This window comes from Drosophila bipectinata, chromosome 2R, assembly GCF_030179905.1.
Source record: "Drosophila bipectinata strain 14024-0381.07 chromosome 2R, DbipHiC1v2, whole genome shotgun sequence".
Lineage (NCBI taxonomy): Eukaryota > Metazoa > Arthropoda > Insecta > Diptera > Drosophilidae > Drosophila > Drosophila bipectinata.
The window spans coordinates 19,367,753-19,381,228 of NC_091737.1; the positions used below are offsets into that span (position 1 = coordinate 19,367,753).

Sequence of the window (13,476 nt, forward strand, 5' to 3'; positions counted from 1 at the left end):
GTTATTGCTGTTGCCAAGAAAGTTGCACACAACACAGCAGTAGCAGTAGCAGTGGCAGTAGCAGCAACGAACTAAAATGATGCTGGAAATTAACTCAGAAATCTGTTGTGAGCTCATTGTCAGCGCCCAAAAGTTTTCTTCTCGGGCTGCCATGCCAAAGTTGGCCCTGTTCGGAGTCCGGAGTCCGGACGTGGATTCGTGGACGGAAAGTTTCGTGAATGCAAAAACTTTTCGGCGAGAATTACAATCGTGATTAAAATTATGAAAATATTTGAAGTGCTTGAGTATTATTTTTTGAGCGACAACTTGGCGTGGCTTTCTGGATGGCTGGCGAAAATGTTTGCAAATCAAATCCAATTAAACTGCATTAATGTACGGCGATAGGAGCTGCACCAACCTCCATTGAGTTGAAAAGAAGCCAAGAGCAGAGAATTATTTCATGGCCATTTGTTGATTAACTTGATCAACTTCTATGAAATTGAATATAAAGTGTAGAGTTGCTTAATTTAAATTACCCACCTCCTTCCATCACCTTCTATTACATAAATATTATTTGAAAAAGTTGAAAACAAAAAAATTTGCAAGCAAAGCTATGCAGAACAACATTTCCACCTGGCCCTGTTCAATGGAAAAACTTTTGTAATCAAACTATTTGAATTGAACAAGCACACACTCGGGGAATTCGTACAACTATTTTGCGAATACTGGAGAAAACTCATAAATCTGTAGAAACTATTGCAGACAGAGAGAACTGGGTCTGCAAAATCAATGGGGGGCAATGGGAAGCGATGGGGCCACGAACAAAGCCAAAGCTATTTACTTATTTATGCAGGGTACACATTGAACTGCCTGAAAATGGAGCTGTCCTTCCCAGTTGCTCCACTTTTGATCCGGATGCCGTGCTCCTAAAAGACATTCCTCCGCTCAAGGGCCTCCAAACGCACTTGGCGGCCAATTAGAAAAGTTCCCGGAAAGGAAATCTCCAGTCGAAGATGCAACTCGAGACTTACCGGTTTTCACTGACGGACTGACTGACTGACAGACTGACTGAATGGCTGTCGCAATATTTAAACGTCTGCTGTAAATATTTGATGCCTAATTGAATCATTCATTCGGGGCTGCCCCGCCCTCGAACGAGTTGATTTGAATAAATTTGAAATTCTGCTGAGTCTGCTCCTGCCAGAGTGCGCCGCCATTTAGTCCTTGCAAATTTTCTGTCTGCTCGGCGAATCTCTGCAATTGCATTCTGATACTCTGGCTGGTAATGGGCGTGGGCATGGGTGTTAGGCGGTGGGTGGAGGGCGTTAGGCGGTGGGCGTGGCATTGACTTGGCACGCGGCATAGTTTGCGGCGCATTATGCGGCGAAACGAGAGAGAATTGTGCAAATTAGCGTAGGAGCCTCGCGTTTGCACTTGCTCGGAACTCATCAATATTTGCACTTCAATTAGTGACGATATGACAAGCACTGCTTACACATCCGCGAATTTTCTGGCATTTTCCGGCATTTTCAATTCGATTAGTCAATGAATACTCTGCCTGTGGTCCCTAAAACTGGGCTAGTAGTTGGGTATAATTTTCCATCTATAAGCAGAAATCATTTGATAAACAATTTTGCTGGAAATCGTAAAGTTTTTGCGTCCGCTGGGCAGCTAGAATTTTCACATAATTCACATTTTTATTGCCAACCCGGATGGCCGAAACTTTGGCCATTTCCTAAGCGCTGAGCTGGCTGCAAAAGTAACAAGTTTTTGGACCCGGCTTTTGTCCAGGCTCATTACCGTATTGCGTGGGAGCCCCTTCCCCGAGATGCCACCATTCCACTGGCCTCCGGCTGCTTGTTTGCGCCGCAAATGAACGGAAATGGTGAAACTTTTAATTGAAACCATAAATTCTGCGTGGTTTCGGTGCCCACGGAATTTGTCGTGACCGACCCCACTCTACCTGCCAGCTCCCCAATGGAGCACCTTTAGCTTGCAGAAGAGAAGTGCAATTAGCGCTAGCCTGGACTACATAGGATACCCTAAGCCTGCACTTTTGAACAACCTCGTTACTCTGCAGCTGAGCATTCGACAGGAGCCTTTCAAAGGGGGAGCCTTCGGGAGCGACGCATTTCACACCGGAAATGGCGAATGATTAAAATGGGCGTGCCATAATTTCCGCCTCACTCCGGCAAACGGGAAATTGTCGTGAACTGTGTGACAGGAGGCGCTCCTAATTGAAAAGGACGAAGCCACTGAAGGACGCTCCCGGCTCCCACAACAAGTTGTTGCCACAGACTCGTATCAGCCACATCACCGTGCCACCGAGCCATCCACGGGCGCATTTCAAAATTCAATTTCCTGCACTTAAATGGCTTTGCAGTTCCACACTCTTCTGCCTTGAAATTGTATATATGTATGCCTTTAGCAGGATGATTGATCCCTTAAGAGAGAACGGTCAAAACTAATTTGTTTTCGGAACAATTATAAATCATGGGACTACCAGAGTCAATAAATGAAGCTTAATAAATTGGTAGGATTCAGCGCCTGAGAGAAATTCAGGTAATTTAAAGTTGAACTGGGAAACTTTAACCATTCGCATTCGGATGTGGTGGGTGTTAGGAGCGTGGCTGAAATATCTGGGTCTGTCTAATATTTCAAATGTTCCCCCATTCTTCCAGGACTCGCACAGTTTTTGTGTGCCACTTTCGATATTGATTTTGTTTGGCATAAATATGCAGGGTTTGCTCATTTTTGTTGCCATTTTTGTTGCACTGCCACTTCCACTCTGGTTACGTTTTTATTATTTCCCCATTTTTTCTCTGTTGCCGATCCTGGCTCCCGTCCGCTTCGGCTCCCCCGTGGCAATATTTTTAATTTGCCAAATGGCACAGCCAGCCAAGTGAAAGCCATACCTATACACCAAAACATACGTAAGGACACGGACACAGAAACGGGCATGGATGTGGGTTTCTCTTTGCGGTGGTATGTAGCGAGGAAACCACAGCACGAATTTTAATAATTCTAATGCGGGCTTTGAGAGTTTTATGTAGCTATATGGTAGTGCCAGAAATCGATATCTCGGCAATCGAATGATTTATGGCAACAATCGAGTGTCACTCGAGTTCCGGAGTCCAGGGCCGGAACACTCTTCCGCCGGATGCAGACTGATTCCCGGCCCATCAGCGCATTCATTAGCGCCAGCCACCACAACACATCGGTGTGTTCAACTTAATGTGCATAATTCATGGCATATTACCAACACTTCATTTCGGCCTTATACCCTAGCCCGATTCTATGTATTTTTGGCAATAATTCGACGCGCTCGGGGATGGGAAAAATCTGAATGGGCGAGCAGGACAAACTTTTGTTGCTTAAGTAAACTTGAAAAGTTTCAAGACATAAAAGTTTGTTGTGAAAGTCACACGAAAGTTGAATGCAATAAATCTGCACGTTGCTCGGAAAGGCATCGCCAAAAATTGTGCAATGCGCTGCCGACTCTGCCTCTGACTCCAACTGCGACTGCTCCCCGGCCAAATCCGTTAAAATCCGTTAGCATTTTTCCACCAAAAATAAGAAAAGACCAACAAAAAAAAATGGCAACAGCAGAAAAGCATAAAGAAACTTTTCAGCGCATTCTTGGCTGATAAATGGGCAGCGAAATCTTAAAACACAGCGCGGATTTCACACAGCACAGTGTGTGCAGTGTGGCATGTGCCACATATATCACATTTCGCCACGTCATGGCCAGAACTGCAGCGATGGGAGCCGGCTGGAGGACACCCTTCGGCTCCTGACCACTTCGGAATGGCAAATGGACGGTGAGGCTAATTATTCCCGCGGAGAGTGGGTCAAGTGCTGTCCAGGTGCGTAGCAACTCCGAACGGGTACCGCCAAGTAGTTGCTACCATCTCAGTGGAATTTGGCTTGGAATGCTTATTAAAACTTCGGCTGCCCCACACATGTTAGTTGCCAAGTGCAACAAACTTTCAGCCTGCAAAGCAATCAAAAGTTGGCAACATTGCCTTTATGGCTGACAATTGAGTCCGTAGTCCGGACTATGGCTTGGCATTTAAGCAGCTTTAATTTTCACGCGCTATAAACCAGGCTGAGAGCCGGGGCAGGGGGCCGGGAGCTAACCCAGTTAGAAAGTCGTGAGTGTCCTTGCGCCACATGCAAAGTAAAGCAAAAGGGGAACAGCAGCAGTCTTGGACAAAAAAAGTTGAGAGTGGATTTGTTGAGGGTAAGAGGTGATGTTTAGATTTAAGAATCTAAAAACAATATGTTTAAAAATTTATAATTAATTTTACAGAGTTATTAGATAACAAGATAATACAAATTTGTACTTTTTGCCTTTATTTTTTTCTGGGCGATTGTACCTCACAAACCAGAAAGAATCTGGCTGGTTGTAAAATATAAAATCTCTTCTTTATATGGTATATAAAATACATCGTTTTTTTTTTGCCATCCCTAGGAATGATTTTATGAACTGAAATGAAATGCAGTCCAGTCCTTCTCCCCGGACCACATCCTTGGTGCCGGGCTCTCCTTTATCATTATGTGGCAGTTGCAGCTTAATTGCAATGAAAGCACACGGCTTCCTTCAGCAATTTGCAGTGCGGTCGGGGACTTAATCACATGAACGACACAGCGCCCCATAAACTTAATCTCTGGTCCAGGTGAGCGATGGCCGAGATTGCGAAAAGGGAAGGACTTACGTAGGACCCTTTTTGCGGCTGAAGCTGAGCCAGGTGCTGGGCCTGGCAGCTATGAATGGAGGACTGTGCCTTTCGCGTATTTCACAATCTTTCACAAGGCTTATATTATAAATATTTTGATTATTATTCTGGAGGTACTGTCGATTTAATGCGACCTTAAAGCGAGTTTCTCTGTACTAGCGCCAGTTCTAGCACTAGTTCTTCAACTAATTAGCCTCGTTTAAGTTACAGTTCTTCCAAGTTAAACACGCTCGCACAGACGCAATTAGCCAGCTTACCGAGTTTATGAAAGTTTCGCTGCTACACTTCTTGACGCCTTTTGCAGCTAATTAATTTGCCTTCACAGAACCCACTCCTCTCCACTTCAGTACTGCAGTAGCGACTGTGACAGTTGCAGGACATCACCCGTTTAGGCAAAGTGGCTCCGAAAATCCACAAAAAAAAATGCACAGCTCTTGCATTGATAATTTTTATGTGGCCCGCCCTTAATTGGAAAAGTTTTTCCATTTTAATTAAAACATTTTACTTAATGCAAAATGCACCCGAAACAGCAGAACAACAAAAACACGGCCAAACAATGGGAAAAGTTACGCCGGCGAATGTGCTGGACATTTTGAATGACTTTGCTTGGCCGACCAAGTGCATCCCTCACATCGCTCATACGCCCTGTGGTGCATAATGGAGGCCCACTGACTGTTAATTATGAATCTGCAGTGGGTGGCTGGTGGATGGCGTTGGGGAAAATGAGTTTCTGATAGTTATACGACACAGTTTTTGCTGCTTTTATACAGGTCTTAAATATATATACACTTCTTGTATATTCCACATACGCCATGTAAGCACGATTTGATTGTATAGCTTATCCCTGACAAGCCACTGCTCACTCTCGCCTACAAAGGAATTCAGATTCCCGTCCGCAATTCAGATTCGCTCTTGGCTTATGCGACTTAGCCGGAAAGACAAATAGTTCCTTGTAATTTGCTTGTATGTCAAACGACTCGCATATGTCAAATGTCAAACGCTGTCCCACAACCATTTTTCTCCTCAGCGCAGCCTTCCTTTCCGCTTGCACTGGAAGTGCGAACTGTCGACGCGTGCGAATGGATGGAAAAGTTTTGCCAACAATAAATTACTATTACAACGACATCTCCACCCGCACACGCTCCTCCACGGGTATATTTTATGCTTCGATTGGTTTTTCAGTGGGTTTTTTGTGTTCCTCCGCCAGATGATCGATACGGAATCTGCACTTTATATTGAGCTGCTCCAAAACCATTTCGAGACAAAAAGTCGACCCGAAAAAAAAAAACAGAAACAAATGCCCGCTTGGCCGGATGTCTGGGCTGGATTAACAGGGAGGACCAGTAAGGCGGAGGCCAGAAAAGACGGAGGCAAATAAAGCAGCCGGCCAGACACATCGACTTGCGCTAGACTGGGCAAAGAAAATATTGTTTCTGCCTTCGGGCCAGCTCCGAAATGTCAAAGCTTAAAGTCCGGATCCGGTAAAGCTGTGTTTTTCTTAACCAGCCACCCCCCGGACACCCTACTCCTCGAGCTTTAATCAGTCAACAGCCGTCAGAAGTAATTAAGAGAGGTCTGGGTGGGTTAGTTGCTAATTGAATGAGTTTACCTCGCTCCGATTCGGCCGGACTTTATTTGATTTATTAATTTGGACCAGACTCTACTGCCAGAATCGATTCCCATTCGAAACCCGTTTCCGGTCTCGGTCTCGGTCATGGACTTGGACATGGACATCGATTGCGGTCTTCTCAAGTTCCAGGAAGTTTTGCGTCAGCTTTTATTTACGCAAACCGAAACATATTAAAAATTTACGGCTCGTTTACTGCGATTTGTTCAATTAAGTCGATACGTTTCCAGCGCACACTGCCGCCTCCTCCAATCCTCAATCCCCAATCCGCAGTACCCGGTTCACAATCCATGGCCAGGACCTCCTTTCTGTCTCCATCAAAGTTGGATGGCAACTTCAGTTTGCTTCGTCTGCTTTCTCTTGGCTGCCACTTTTAATTTTCTTCAAGTTTATTTGCCGCTTTCCTGTGATTGCTCCAACCCCTTCGGCCCAACCCCTTTCAAGGCTTTCCTTTTTAATTTTTATTGAATTGGCTCTTGTTACTGCTTAGACTTTGGATTGAAATTAAACGAGCGTGGTTTATGGGGCTGAGACTGCGGAGGATGTTGGGCCGCTGCGGGGGTGAAATTTAATCAAGTTATGCAGGCTTCCCTGGCGTTCTGCCGTTCTGCCAGGGTGGCTGCTGCCAACAAAAGAAAACAAGTCTCGAGTGGCCATCCATTGTTTAAGCCAAACGCAAAACTTTGCCAGCTCAGAACTTAATTAAAAAAAGAACAAGTCGGTACACCCACCTCCGCCACAACAGACCCACACCTACGGACATACAAGGCCCAAGTCAAAGGATGTGAGTTGTTAACGTGGCCTATGCACATATTTGCGGCCAATGCCAGATCGTCGATGGCAATTGGCCTACTCCACACAGAAGCTAATGAAAGCCGCGACCGCGAAATTGCGCGTAACTTGGCATAATATTGACCAATATGGTTAATTGCGTATACGCCGTGTGTGGCACTCGAGTAACATTCTGGCTACTGGCAACTCGAAACTCGAAACTGGTAACTGGAACTGACTCCTGACCGCAAACATGCAAACAAGGGCCAAAGCACACGTGCAGCAGCAGAAGCTGTGCATATCAACGTAATAATTGTAATAATACAAATGCCGACACTTGCGGACAACAGCGTTCATCCTGGCAAAGTGCCAGGATGTGCAGGTCAACAACAGCGGAATGTGCACACACTCGAGGTCACCGAAACAGCACCAAACAACACACAGCTCTAGTTTATTCACATTAAAGTCCTTGGAGTGTTACAATCATCCGGGACACATTTTCTACCCGCTGCTGTACCTGAAATGCAACATCTCCATCATCAGAATCATCGCTTTCGGTCGGATTCTGCGGAGGTCGGAGGTCCTTGATAATGCTGTTGCGTCAGGCAACTTGAAATGAATTTGCATAAACTTCGGGCCCGGTCTCGAGTCCCAAATTGAAATATGCCAGGCTGCCAAAACAAAAGCCAGTGCCTTGGTGCTGCTCCACCCCACTCTTGGTTATTCGTGTGCCATAACATCAAGGGTTAAGGAATAGGTTTTGAGACGGGCACGTTCGCAAGCAGCTGACTTTATTTGCAATATGGAAATATTTTTCATTACCTTGTCTCCGGCCAAACGCCCAACGCCCCCGCCTGCCGTCCGCCGCCAAGCTCCTGTCAATCTTTGGCTGTCAAGTCTCCTGGCTGCCTCGCTGGTTGCCCTGGGTGTAGCCTTGTATCTCTGCATCCGCATCTGCACTGCTTGTGGTTCCCGATGTGGATGTGGATGTGGCGCGCTTGTCTTGGCATATTTTATGGCAATATTTTTGATATTCCGTGTTAGTCGCTCAGCCACTTATATGCCAATTTTGCAGCCAAAGTTGGGTGAAGTGAAGCGAAACTTACATTGTACTTGCGGATGGCTTTAACTTTTGATGAAAGTTTAGGCTTTGCCTTTGTAGTGCAACGAATAAAAAAAATCCTAAAACGCAGTTCTATTTACAATTCATTGCTTTTAGATAAGGAATTTTAAAACCCTTCAAGGTCCAGATACTAGTAAGTATTTTTATTTTAATGCCAGGACCGCATAACCCAATGTTATGCCAGCTTTATCCAACTTAACCAACTTTTCCTGTTGGCCATCCGGGCACTTCAGACAACAACCATGACCATATGCCAATCCATCGATCCCAGCTAATGGCCACTCGACCCGCAATGACTCCACTCGAAGCGACTCTGGTGTTTGCTCTCTCCTGCCTTTGCCGGCGGGTACGGATGCGGATGCGGATCTGTGTCAAGAGTGAAAGCCACAATTGAGCAACTGAGAGTTGATTGAGCCATTCACACACACATTCAGCGTAGAGTACACATATGGAGCATTGAAGGGTATGCCAATGTGCCCGAAATACACTTCTATCTGCCAGATACGTGCGGCATTAGCGATAATCCAAAGTTTGCCAGATTGCGCTTATGCCACTCGCTTAAATTGAATTGCCACGGCGCTGAGGCAGCGACTTTTAATGCGTTCCATGCAAATAACGCTCCTGGGTCCTGGGTTGCCTCTCCGACCGCCGGGCACGGACAACAATTACGCGCATTATCCTTTCGACTGGACTCGGAGTCGGAGTCGGACACAGACACGGGCACGGACACGGACACCAATCCCGGATCAGGACGATAACACGGCGTTTGCTTAAACAAGCATAAATGCGAAACGCTAAAAGGACACTAAAAAAGAAATGGACGTAAGAAATAGGGAGTTCTAGCAACGAATTTGAAATACACTTGAAAGTCACAGATTGTCGAAAGCTAAGACAAGGCACTTCTCTTCTGCTGGTCTAAGAAAATTATTTATTCTAAAATCACTTCATCTAATACATATATAAAATTAAGTAGCTACATTTCGGCTAAGAATCCCTGATAAAGTTTCCTAAAGAGAACTTGCAAGGTAAGCCTTAACCTTTTTTAGTTACAGCAGGCAAGACCTGGGGCAGTGTATCCGAAAAAGTACTCCGCCATTTTAATTTGGCTAAGTAGCAGTCAGTGACAGGCAGTGTACAAGGATCGGAGTACCTTGTTAGTGGGTACAATCTGGACTCGACCTTGCGATACCCTGTGTACCCAGGGGAATTAAGCTTAATTTTCGGCTCAGTGAAATGGCCATGAAGCTCTTCTTGGCTTCCCAGCTACCCAGCCTTGGGTGTGTGCTGAAAAAAAACGCTAATTTAATTTTAACTTTGTGCAGCCTTTTACTCGGCTCTTCTCTGCTTCTTTCGGCTACATCTACACGCCATACATATTATATATTATTATACATATATATATATATAGCCCTCCGTCGTCCAGTGTTTGATTTCGTTGTGAGCGTCGTTGGCACACTTTCTTGGGGAGGTGGAAAGTTAAAGAAGAAAAGGACCTGGTGGGCAGAAATAATACGAAAGAGTAAAAGTAAAATATTTGTCCTGCCACGGCTATTGCAAGTGAGCAGCGCTGATTGCGGCACTAAAACGGAACGAGTTCTTGTGCGGCGATAAGATTTGCCCAGCCCTTCGCCCTTCGCAGTCCCCCAAGGACCCCCGACTTAATCGCTCCGAAGTTCGGCCATCTCCGGTCTAATGTGCTTGCCAAAAGTTTTGGGCCCGGCTGAAAGGCAGTTGGCAGTTGGCACCTCGCTCGGCTTTGCCGTTATTTACGCAGCCACGCCTGAACCTGACAATCAACAGCAATTTGCCGCAGCTCCTGGCCAACTCCGCACTCGGTGCTCCCACCCGCATCCGCAATCCACATCCGCATCCTTATTCTTATTCACAAAGCATCCGATAAGCATAACAGTTGTCGTCGTGCCGCCAGCAAACACCTTAGGTTTTATAATATTTCGGGGTGGATTCGGGACGTTTTGTAGATATGGAAAAATAACACCGACACTTTATTGAAATAGATATTTGGTAAAACAATTTAAGGCTTATGAAATATGGACATTTTACAAAATAAAGATCACTATCTAGGAGGTTGCTTATACCAATAAATTGATGTATTCACTTCTCAATAAATCAAAGTCATGTAGACACAATTATTTTTCCCAGTGTCCCTTTGAGCCCGGCTAGTGGGTGGCAGGGTGGCGGACGAAGGTGAGGAGCTGCCAACAAATCGTCGCCAGATGGCGGCAACAATAAAACGTTTTACAATGTAACCGAGGCGACGACAAGGAGTAGGGCAAGAAGCGGCCTCTTTGGATCCAGAACCAGGACGCACGACCCTTGTATGGCCATGTGTGGACATCAATGTGCAACAAAGTTCATAATTGTTTATGGCACTGGCCGTCTATTTGATTTTTATGTTTATGGCTAAGAGTCATGGAGCAGAGTGAGCTTCTGAGAAGGCACCATGTCTGGTAAGAGCCCTCACTAACCAGAACTTCTCTTATCAACTTTTATAAGAAAATAGGATTGATGATTCTGAAAGTACGTTTAATAAACAAAACCACCGAAATTGGTTGGCATATTCGAGCCACCATTGAGCTACTCGGTGCTCTAATCACAGAAATGTATAAATTTTCCCGATCGGATGTAAATTGACGGAGCTGTGCTAATCGGAAGGGAGCAAAATGGGGAAAATCGACATTTCAGGATTTTCAAGGGGTACCCCTTGGAAAAAATTCGAAAAATTTAAAAACCGTATTAAAGATGAGTCTTGTATTAGGGATTAAGCTACTCGGTGCTCTAATCACAGAAATGTATAAATTTTCCCGATCGGATGTAAATTGACGGAGCTGTGCAAATCGGAAGGGAGCAAAATAGAGAAAATCGGAATTTCATGATTTTCAAGGGGTACCCCTTGGAAAAAATTCAAAAAATTTAAAAACCGTATTAATGAAAGGTCTTGTATAAGGGATTAAGCTACTCGGTGCTCCATTCACAGAAATGTATATATTTTCCTTCCTATGTATATATTTCCTATATTTTCCTTCCTATTCTTCCGATATTTTGCAAATCGGAAGGGAGCAAAATAGAGAAAATCGGAATTTCATGATTTTCAAGGGGTACCCCTTGGAAAAAATTCAAAAAATTTAAAAACCGTATTAATGAAAGGTCTTGTATAAGGGATTAAGCTACTCGGTGCTCCATTCACAGAAATGTATATATTTTCCTTCCTATGTATATATTTCCTATATTTTCCTTCCTATTCTTCCGATATTTTGCAAATCGGAAGGGAGCAAAATAGAGAAAATCGGAATTTCATGATTTTCAAGGGGTACCCCTTGGAAAAAATTCAAAAAATTTAAAAACCGTATTAATGAAAGGTCTTGTATAAGGGATTAAGCTACTCGGTGCTCCATTCACAGAAATGTATATATTTTCCCGATCGGATGTAAATTGACGGAGCTGTGCTAATCGGAAGGAAGCAAAATGGAGAAACTCGAAATTTCAGGATTTTCAAGGGGTACCCCTTGGTAAAAATTCGAAAAATTTAAAAACCGTATTTAGGTAAGGTCTTGTATAAGGGATTAAGCTACTCGGTGCTCCATTCACAGAAATGTATATATTTTCCTGATCGGATGTAAATTGACGGAGCTGTGCTAATCGGAAGGGAGCAAAATGGACAAAATCGGAATTTCAGAATTTTCAAGGGGTACCCCTTGGAAAAAATTCGAAAAATTTTAAAATTGTATTTAACAAAGGCCTTGTATAAGGGATTAAGCTACTCGGTGCTCTAATCACAGAAATGTATATATTTTCCCGATCGGATGTAAATTGAAGGAGCTGTGCTAGTCGGAAGGAAGAAAAATAAAGAAAATCGGAATTTCAGGATTTTCAAGGGGTTCCTCTTGGAAAAACTTGGTTCTTTTCGAAACTATTTATTAAAGCCAGCTTTAAGTTCCTCTTTTAATATCGTATATGCGCAGGGGGTGAATTTTCAGACCGTTTCGTGCCCAGCCCTCCTATTACAACTTGGTGACTTCATTATATTGAAACTTTGACGTCGTTATTTTGCATAATTTACGCCACGCTTGAATGCAGCATCCAAGTATACATCTATGACTACGGTTGCTGGAATGGCTGGAAAATTGTGGGGCACAGCAGAACGTTGGCCCAAGGGGAAAGTAGAGGGGCAGTGGGAGGAGTGTGCGTGTCGGTTGTCAAAGCTACCTTGGCACATGCGAAACGTGAACTTCAAGACATCGAGTTAATGATTCGCACTTGTTGTTACCACTTGCCACGCCTCCGATTCCTAATGAAGTTGATTTATGGCGTTGCAAGGCGTCTTTGGTATGATTTTATCCGTTTCCTTCCATCATTTGTCGTGTCTCGCTTCCCGTTCACTGAACTCTGAATGGATAAAAATAGCTGCATTGTAGCATCTGCATCTGCTGCGCTAGTTCCGTTAGATCGAACTATTTCCTCGACGTCTATAAATAAAGTGCCACTACTTCGCCCCTACCCATAGACATCCCCATCCCTAATCCCACCCCCACTCCCATCCGTTCGATTTTATTCCGTTTTGGACACGAGTCTGCGATCGTAAGGCATCCAGGATATATAAATAGAAATGGGGAAAAGTAGGGTGGCCCGGAAGACTGGGAGCCCCGATTCCCCGTCAGTCAGTTCTGGAGCACGATGGAGTGCAGAGCTGTTCCCGTTCTTCCCACCTACTCGCAAGCCTGGTTTGTAAACAAATTATAATAAATTTACTATTCTATACTGTTAATAATAGTTATAATTCTTACTTTATTTTATTGATGAGTGATTTAAATTGCAAATTCCAGTGGCTCCACCCCTCTTCCTCGAAAGCAATCCCTGTGCCGGACTCTCTTCGACTACGGACCTCTTAACGATCCAGTGATTATCCTCATCACACTAGCCGTGGTCGTTGGATCCTTTTGCCTGCTTAGTGGCTTTATCCTGCTCTGTATGGTGTCGAAGGCGTGGCAGGATGAGACCTCCGAAGCAATACTGCTTATGGGTAAGAGGGAAGATCTGTCCAGGTGTAACAGGTACAATAAAAATCCTTTGTTCCAGCTATAGGATTTTTCATAACTGCCCTGTCGTGTGTCTCCTGGAAATTGACGCGGGTCCAGAGAATCGCCCAAATGGTAGAGGACCAACTGGCTTAAACTATACAAAATTTGTACAAATCATTAATTTAAAATTAACAATTAACC

At 44.4% G+C, this 13,476-nt stretch overlaps 1 protein-coding gene across 1 annotated transcript; it reads left to right on the plus strand.

Annotated features, from left to right (window-relative positions):
• Positions 1–12,872: 12,872 nt before the first annotated feature.
• Positions 12,873–13,452, plus strand: LOC108120912 (uncharacterized). Its single transcript, XM_017234755.3, has 3 exons — positions 12,873–12,978; positions 13,081–13,277; positions 13,334–13,452. Exons 1-3 carry the CDS (start codon positions 12,932–12,934, stop codon positions 13,426–13,428), a joined length of 339 nt encoding a protein of 112 aa, XP_017090244.1. The 5' UTR covers positions 12,873–12,931; the 3' UTR covers positions 13,429–13,452.
• The last annotated feature ends 24 nt before the right edge of the window (positions 13,453–13,476 follow it).

Excerpts from the sequence above, each read along its gene's own strand:
- LOC108120912 (XM_017234755.3), top strand. The coding sequence starts at position 12,932 with ATGGAGTGCAGAGCTGTTCCCGTTCTTCCCACCTACTCGCAAGCCTG. Across the intron at positions 12,979-13,080 it reads CCCACCTACTCGCAAGCCTG|TGGCTCCACCCCTCTTCCTC; the intron begins GTTTGTAAACAA and ends TGCAAATTCCAG. Across the intron at positions 13,278-13,333 it reads CGAAGCAATACTGCTTATGG|CTATAGGATTTTTCATAACT; the intron begins GTAAGAGGGAAG and ends CCTTTGTTCCAG.